This window comes from Ascaphus truei, chromosome 22, assembly GCF_040206685.1.
Source record: "Ascaphus truei isolate aAscTru1 chromosome 22, aAscTru1.hap1, whole genome shotgun sequence".
NCBI classification, from domain to species: Eukaryota; Metazoa; Chordata; class Amphibia; order Anura; family Ascaphidae; genus Ascaphus; species Ascaphus truei.
The window spans coordinates 6,659,175-6,668,496 of NC_134504.1; the positions used below are offsets into that span (position 1 = coordinate 6,659,175).

The following is a 9,322-nucleotide window of genomic DNA, read 5'->3' on the forward strand; positions in this document are numbered from 1 at the left end:
CTTCCCCATTACAGCCAATAACACCACTATCCTCCCAGTCTCGGACGCACCCTGCCTAGGGGTTACATTTGACGCCTCCCAACATATATATGCCGTTGCTAAATCTTGCCATTTCTTGATTGGCTACACTGCTAAGATACGCCCCTTCCTATGGTCCACTAAAACAGTAATGCACACACCTGTTCTTTCCCGGATTGGTTACTGTTAACATTCTTTTTTCCGGCCTCCCTACCTCACTCCGCACTGCCTAAATCTCCTGCTCTTGTGCACGTGTCTGCTTCCCACCTCCTGAACTCTCTGCTGACATTTTATTAGTACATATAAACTGCTACATTCGGTTTCTTTTAAGGCTCCACACACCCCTGATCCATCATTACACGCCTCTATTCCTCCATATATATATCACCTCTGATCTCTCGTTACACGCCTCTAAACCTCCATATACCTCACCTCTGGCCTCTCGTTACTCTCCTCAGCACCTCCATATACCTCACCTCTGATCTCTCGTTACACGCCTCTAAACCTCCATATATCTCACCTCTGGCCTCTCGTTACACACCTCTGCACCTCCATATATCTCATCTCTGACCCCTCAGCACCTCCATATATCTCACCTCTGGCCTCTCGTTACCGCTGCACCTCCATATATCTCACCTCTGGCCTCTCGTTACACTCCTCTGTACCTCCATATATCTCACCTCTGGCCTCTCGTTACACTCCTCTGTACCTCCATATATCTTACCTTTGCACCTCCATATATCTCATCTCTGACCCCTCAGCACCTCCATATATCTCACCTCTGGCCTCTCGTTACACACTTCTGCACCTCCATATATCTCACCTCTGGCTTCTCGTTACACTCCTCTGTACCTCCATATATCTCACCTCTGATCTCTCGTTACCTCTGCACCTCCATATATCTCACCTCTGATCTCTCGTTACCTCTGCACCTCCATATATCTCACCTCTGATCTCTCGTTACCTCTGCACCTCCATATATCTCACCTCTGATCTTGTTACCTCTGCACCTCCATATATCTCACCTCTTATGCTCAACGCAAGGTTCTCACCTTTGCCCCTTTACCCCTGCAGCCCTCTCCCGACAAACCTCACTAATCTCTCCCTACGGAACCAAATCCTAGCTGGAAACTCACCTTGTAAAAGTAGCATCTCAACACATCTTCTACGCCCCTACTCTGATGCACTAGACCTGCCCTGACTGCACAACCAACATACCACTTAGATTGTAAGCTCTTCGGTGCAGGGACCTTGTATTGTAATGTTGTAAAGTGCTGTGTACACATACAGTACAAATAAAGTGCACGCAGGTCCCACCCAGTGTTCCTGCAGGGTAAAACTCCAGCGGGTGAGAGCGAAGGTTTATCTCTGGCTGACGCATTTGTCAATAAGTGTGGTTTTTATGACACCTGATACCATGCAAATGTCCTGTCTCACGCACTGAACGCCCAGCTCAATGTCCTACAATACACCCACGTTATAAACCCCAATGTAATCTCAGCCGTGCTCCGGGCAACCGCTCCCCAACGCACCCTGTGAATAAACACTGCCCATAGCAAACATGTCCAGCCCAGGGCGTAGAGCTGACAAGGCCGTGCCCGACACCACCATGGCGACTGCTAAAGCCACGTTACATACGAACATAACATGTGCCTCGCTGCTTCTGTATCTCCATGACGTAATATTGATAGAGCAGACTGCAGCCCCCCCCCCAGGTTTCTAGGATATCTCTGCTTCAGCAGAGTGGGCTTGAGGACCACTACTGTAGCAGACCAGTCATCTGATGACCACTCACGGTCACCTACCATCTGAGCGCTTTGCCGTGAAGGTGTCCCCCCCGCCCTCAGCGCCACTTGTTACGCACTGCTGTGTTACAGGACATTGCAGAGGAGTGTGTTGATATTGTGTGTCGAGGCTCCAACAGATTTGCGGTGACCAATAAAAAGCCCTGTGCAGCCGGCCCCTCTGCCCCTCGCAGGGCAGCTCTGATGGACTTTGCTCAGCTTGGCACAACGTTTAAGTCACTGCCCCACACTGGCATGTAATCATGCCATCTTATTGTATGAGCGATTATTCAACCCCGAACAAACTCCTCCGCAGAGCAGCCATGTAACGGCGACACCCGATGTCGTAGCCACTCATTGCTCGGTGGGTAAAGGGTCGCGTGGAAGCTACATTCATAGTGTAGAGCGGGGCTCTGGAGAGAAGGCCCAAACCTTGGTCACAGCGGGGGGGCTGTTATTATCAGGGGGAGAAGAGAAAGTTTCTCAGTGCGACTTCCAGAGCGTCGATTTACCGGCAGGAAGCGCAAATAAACACACACACAGCGAGCCAAAGGGACACACACACACACAGCGAGACACACACACACACACACGCGCAGCGAGCCAAAGGGACACACACAGCGAGCCAAAGGGACACACACACACAGCGAGACAAAGAGACACACACACACAGCGAGACAAAGAGACACACACACACACAGCGAGACAAAGAGACACACACACACAGCGAGACAGAGACACACACAGCGAGACAGAGACACACACACACACCCAGCGAGACAAAGAGACACACACACAGCGAGACAAAGACACAGCGCGAGACAAAGAGACACACAGCGAGACAAAGAGACACACACACGTTAAGCTCTTAAGCCAATTCATGCAGCTCAGCTTTGGATTCAGAAGGGAGAAAAAAAAAAAAATTATAAAGACAAAATGGGAAAGATTTTTTTTAAAAGTAGAGTAATCTGTATTTAGCTAAATAGCAAAATATCCAGTTCCAATCTTCACTGGAAAAATATCACAAAATATTAGAAAAAAAAAAAAACAACCCACTTCTCCAAAACCGTCGGAAACGTCTTAGAAAACGGGAAACTCAAGCCGGATTATCTCCTAACCGTGATCAGAACAGTCTGTGTGCATCGGCTCAGTGGGGCAGATAAGCTTTGGCGTGTCAGGTGGCAGCCCCCCTCCTAAGCCCCTCGCTACGATCCCCACCCCCCCTCTTCCTGCCCACAGTCACATTAGTACAGAGGTGTTGCCCAGTGCTGGTCCCACGTGAGACTGGGTGTCACGCGGGCTGCATGTTCCACCGACGGCAGCCAGGCTTCACCCAAACACGCTCCTCCGCGGGGTCAGGGTGGGCCAACGTGGCAAATAGGACGGAATGATTTACAGCGCACACCCTGGACCCCAATTGTCATGGGGGAGTACCCTCCCCCTCCCCCCCCACACCCCTTTAATCTCAGCTGACGACATTGCTGGTAAAACCCCCTGCAGAGCGTGGGAAGCACACACCGCCTAATGCCGACTTTCAACAAGCGGGACGGAGGGGAGCGGGTGCTAATCAGTGCCGCATGCGGCTTTTAGGGGTACAGATCTGGGGGGGCGGGGGGCTCTCCGTTCTCACAGGCTGCTGAACACCTGGTTCTTTTTGCTCCAGTCCATAGCGGGCGCCTTCTTCTGGGAGCGCTTCTGGTGGGCTCGCTCCTTCGCGAGTGCCAGGGACATGTTCAGGTCAAGCAGGGGGTCAGCAGCGAGCATGGTGGCAGAGACGGGCACTGGGGGAGATTCGGGCATTTCCTGCGAGGGCGAGATTCAAATCAATTCGAGACATCACAACCCGTACGCGTGTGTACATGCGTGTGTACATGCGTGTGTACATGCGTGCGTATGAGGAGGATCACCTGTAGGGCAGACATACATACCCCCCAGCTAGTTTAATATGTACATCATGACAAAACCCCCACACACTGCCGTGTACATCATGACAATGAGAAGACATCACGCAAACCCTGCCTTGTGTACATCACTACATGATAACACTCCACACACGGCCCACATTATGGCACAATGAGAAGACCCTACGCTGTGTATATCATGACACAAGAAGACCCCACATACACCGCCTTTAGCATGTGAGCGTACATTTTATATACGTAATGGGCGAGAGGCGTTGTACACCCCCACTGCCCACGCAGCGCCTCCCCACCTTCCTGGGTAGAACAGACGGTACCTGTCGTTCGTCAAGTCTGGGGGTGACCGGCTCCGGTGAGGACAGAGGGGACTCCTGGAGACCCTCAGACTCCAGCCCCTCATCTGGCTTGCTGACCTGTGACAGGGATAAAAGGAGTCAAAGGTGCGACTGCCATGATGTGCAGGGGAGGAGGGGAGGCAGCTGCAGCATCAGATCAGTGGGGAGGGGGGGGGCAGGAGAAGGGAGAGTCGGTTACCTTCTCCAAATCACCATTTGCAACTCGCTTCGGTAAAGGACCTGAGGAGATAGAAAGAGACTATCAACAAGAGAGGAGGGTAATACTCAGGACAGCGAGTAACGAGAGGAGGGTAATACTCAGGACAGCGAGTAACGAGAGGAGGGTAATACTCAGGACAGCGAGTAACAAGAGAGGAGGGTAATATTCAGGACAGTGAGTAACAAGAGGATCCTTGCAGGAGCAGGAGAGTATTACACAGTGAGAAGGTGTGTGAAGTCTTATACACGGTATAACAATTGCTGGCCCGCCGCCCCCCGCACCATGTGTGCCACCATCAGCCGTCAGACTGCCCCCACCCGCTGCGCCCATCAGACACCCATGTGGCGAGCCAGCGGGTCATGCCCCCTCCGCCCCCGCGTGCCACACTCACCCGTCAGGTGCTGCCGCCCAGGGGTCACATCACATTCCTGAAAGAAGGAGTCTGTTTCGGGGTCCACCACGAGGAGGGAGGTCTCGTCCCCCCCGGATTTGATGGTGCTCACCATATCTGCGTGCTGCATGCCCTCCATGCACACCCCATTCACCTGCAGGGGGTATCAGGGTTACACACTGGGGCTGTTGGGGTCGTCAGCCCTAGAGGTTGGGACAACCTACGGATTGGGTCTCTTGGTGGATGTCCCCTATGACTATCCTAGAGGTTGGTCGGAGCTATGATGTGGTCTCTGGGTGGGCTGTCCACATATGACAAGTCCTAGAGGTTGGCAGCAGGTACCTCTATGATGCGGTCTTTGGGAAGAAGTCCGGCGCGCTCCGCGGGCGAGTCGGGGTCCACGGCTCGCACATACTGCCCGGGGTGACTCTTGTCACTGTGCAGGTTGAACCCGTAACCGCTGGGGCCCTTCTTCATGGAGCAGAGACGGGGGCGCAGCTCCTGGGGGGAGAGGAACCAGACGTCACCCTCTGCGGCTCCCGACATCACACAGACCCACTAACTGCCCACAGGGCACCCCCACCGCCCGTTAATACTTCTCTACGTGCAGTAGTATGGATCCTATACATGCTTTATAAAACACGCCCCGGGGCTTGGCACCCACCCACCTCACAGGACAAACCTTGCACCCCCTCTCTCCCCCCCACCAACGTGCCCAGACAGGCCGCTCAGCTCTGCCCCAACCCAGTTGGCAAAAGGGTAAACAAATTGGCAACAGAGGCCCAAACAGTGGAGACAAAGGATGCAAAACTGGCACAGAGCAAAAGAACACTGTGGGGTTATGGGTAATGCGTTCCCACAGGCTCACGTCAGCTCTCTCCCACCGCACAATCGTTCGTTAGCAGTTTGGCAGCCGCACAAGAGGAAGTAAAGGAGGCCCCAGTGACCGTGACTGGGGAAGGGACACGCACGGGTACAGAGGGTATATATACACACTATATACTCCCACACCGTGACGGGGGAAGGGACACGCACTGGTACATATACACACTATATACTCCCACACCGTGACTGGGGAAGGGACATGCACGGGTACAGAGGGTATATATACACACTATATACTCCCACACCGTGACTGGGGAAGGGACACGCACGGGTACATATACACACTATATACTCCCACACCGTTACTGGGGAAGGGACACGCACGGGTACAGAGGGTATATATACACACTATATACTCCCACACCGTGACTGGGGAAGGGACATGCACGGGTACAGAGGGTATATATACACACTATATACTCCCACACCGTGACTGGGGAAGGGACACGCACGGGTACAGAGGGTATATATACACACTATATACTCCCACACCCTGACTGCGCCTGTCCGTCCCTGCACACACAGTGGCAGCGCCACCCCCCCCCCGCACAGTGACAGCACCTCATATATACACACATACTGACAGCGCCTCATCCCCCCTCCGCACACACCGTGACAGCGCCTCATCCCCCCTCCGCACACACCGTGACAGCGCCTCATCCCCCCTCCGCACACACCGTGACAGCGCCTCATCCCCCCTCCGCACACACCGTGACAGCGCCTCATCCCCCCCCGCACACACCGTGACAGCGCCACACACACACACACACACACACACACACACACACACACACACAGCAGTGCCTCCCCCACACACACACAGTGACAGCAGTGCCCACACACACAGTGACGGCAGTGCCTCCCCCACACACACAGTGACGGCAGTGCCCCCCCCCCCCACACACAGTGACGGCAGCGCCTCCCGCCCCCACACACAGTGACGGCAGCGCCTCCCGCCCCCACACACAGTGACAGCAGCGCCTCCCCCCCCCACACAGTGACAGCAGCGCCTCCCCCCCCACACAGTGACAGCAGCGCCTCCCGCCCCCACACACAGTGACAGCAGCGCCTCCCCCCCCCCCACACAGTGACAGCAGCGCCTCCCGCCCCCACACAGTGACAGCAGCGCCTCCCGCCCCCACACACAGTGACAGCGCCTCCCCCCACACAGTGACAGCGCCTCCCCCCCGCACACACCGTGACAGCGCCTCAGACACACACAGACACACACAAGTGCCTCCCCCACACACACACACACAGTGACGGCAGCGCCTCCCCCCCCACACACAGTGACGGCAGCGCCTCCCCCCCCCACACACAGTGACGGCAGCGCCTCCCCCCCCCACACACAGTGACGGCAGCGCCTCCCCCCCCCCCACACACAGTGACGGCAGCGCCTCCCCCCCCCCCCCACACACAGTGACGGCAGCGCCTCCCCCCCCCCCACACACAGTGACGGCAGCGCCTCCCCCCCCCACACACAGTGACGGCAGCGCCTCCCCCCCCCACACACAGTGACGGCAGCGCCTCCCCCCCCCCACGCAGTGACAGCGCCTCCCCCCCCACACAGTGACAGCGCCTCCCCCCCCACACAGTGACAGCGCCTCCCCCCCCACACAGTGACAGCGCCTCCCCCCCCACACAGTGACAGCGCCTCCCCCCCCACACAGTGACAGCGCCTCCCCCCCCACACAGTGACAGCGCCTCCCCCCCCACACAGTGACAGCGCCTCCCCCCCCACACAGTGACAGCGCCTCCCCCCCCACACAGTGACAGCGCCTCCCCCCCACACACAGTGACAGCGCCTCCCCCCCACACACAGTGACAGCGCCTCCCCCCCACACACAGTGACAGCGCCTCCCCCCCACACACAGTGACAGCGCCTCCCCCCCACACACAGTGACAGCGCCTCCCCCCCCACACACAGTGACAGCGCCTCCCCCCCACACACAGTGACAGCGCCTCCCCCCCACACACAGTGACAGCGCCTCCCCCCCACACACAGTGACAGCGCCTCCCCCCCACACACAGTGACAGCGCCTCCCCCCCACACACAGTGACAGCGCCTCCCCCCCACACACAGTGACAGCGCCTCCCCCCCACACACAGTGACAGCGCCTCCCCCCCCCACACGCAGTGACAGCGCCTCCCCCCCCACACGCAGTGACAGCAGCGCCTCCCCCCCCACACGCAGTGACAGCGCCTCCCCCCCCACGCAGTGACAGCGCCTCCCCCCCCACACAGTGACAGCGCCTCCCCCCCCACACAGTGACAGCGCCTCCCCCCCCACACAGTGACAGCGCCTCCCCCCCCACACAGTGACAGCGCCTCCCCCCCACACAGTGACAGCGCCTCCCCCCCCACACAGTGACAGCGCCTCCCCCCCACACAGTGACAGCGCCTCCCCCCCACACAGTGACAGCGCCTCCCCCCCACACAGTGACAGCGCCTCCCCCACACACACAGTGACAGCGCCTCCCCCCCACACACAGTGACAGCGCCTCCCCCCCCACACACACAGTGACAGCGCCTCCCCCCCCCACACACAGTGACAGCGCCTCCCCCCCCACACACAGTGACAGCGCCTCCCCCCCCACATAGTGACAGCGCCTCCCCCCCCACACACAGTGACAGCGCCTCCCCCCCCACATAGTGACAGCGCCCCCCTCAGCCCTCTGACACCCGGATGAGCCCCTCCAGGGTGTGCCAGTCCCTCCCTCACCTAACGCTAACGGGATCAGCTCCCCCGGGGTTTGTGGACAGGGCGGCAGCACTCACCTTCTCCGGGACTCCCGCCTCCTCTTCACCCGCCTGCAAGAAAACAACAACAACAACACCCGTCAGCAACACCCGTGTTACCCGCTGCCCCCCACCCCACACACACACACCCGCACCCCCACAGACACCCGGCCTACCCTTGGGCCCTCCTCCGCCTCGGGTCCCTGCACCTCCAGGGTGAGCCGCCCCTCCGCCGCCCGGATCTTGCCCACCACCTGCTGGTGCCCGAGCTCCCGCACGTCCTCCCCGCACACCCGGATCAGCCGGTCACCCGCCCGCAACCCCGCCCTCTCCGCGGCCGAACCAGCCTCTACCAGCCGCACGAACTGGCCCGGCCGCCCCTTCTCGCTGTGCAGGTGGAAGCCGTATCCCGCCGGGCTCTTCTCCAGCACGCACACCCGCTCCGGGCTCATCCTGGCTCGCGCTGTGTGTGCGCCCGTGCGGGGTTCTCGTGCTATGCGTTGGGGGTCTCGCGCCGTTATACCCGCCGCGGTGACTGTGCGCGCGGGGAGCCGCGGGCGCGCGCCTTTATAACGGCAGGTTGAAGGGGGGGGGGGGGCGCGTGACGGGGAAGAGGCTGCTGATTGGCTGAGACGGGGTGCGGAGGGGAGGAGGCTGTCACCATGCCCACAGAGCAAAGGCTCAGCTCCTGGCGTTCATCACGTGACCCCAATAATACATCTATACCGTCCGTGACCCTAACCGTATATACCACGACCCCAATAATACATATATACCGTGACCCCAATAATACATATATACCGTGACCCCAACCGTATATACCGGACCGGAGCTGCGCATGGGGGGTTGGGGGGGGGGAGCGGAGAGAGAGGGGGGAGCGGAGAAACATACAGGGGGAGTGGAAAGGAGGGACCCGGAAATTTTAAGCAACCTCCCCCCTCCACTGTCCACTGTCTCCCCCCCTCCTGTCCACTGTCTCCCCCCTCCTGTCCACTGTCTCCCCACCCCCCTCTCCTGTCCACTGTCTCCCC

General features: G+C 58.6%; 1 protein-coding gene across 1 annotated transcript; it reads right to left on the reverse strand.

The window, feature by feature from the left end:
- Nucleotides 1–2,739: 2,739 nt before the first annotated feature.
- Nucleotides 2,740–8,852, reverse strand: NHERF1 (NHERF family PDZ scaffold protein 1). Its single transcript, XM_075579813.1, has 7 exons — nt 8,468–8,852; nt 8,331–8,363; nt 5,010–5,168; nt 4,668–4,821; nt 4,256–4,296; nt 4,039–4,134; nt 2,740–3,605 (listed from the first exon to the last, which is right to left on the reverse strand). Exons 1-7 carry the CDS (start codon nt 8,741–8,743, stop codon nt 3,429–3,431), a joined length of 936 nt encoding a protein of 311 aa, XP_075435928.1. The 5' UTR covers nt 8,744–8,852; the 3' UTR covers nt 2,740–3,428.
- Nucleotides 8,853–9,322: the final 470 nt, after the last annotated feature.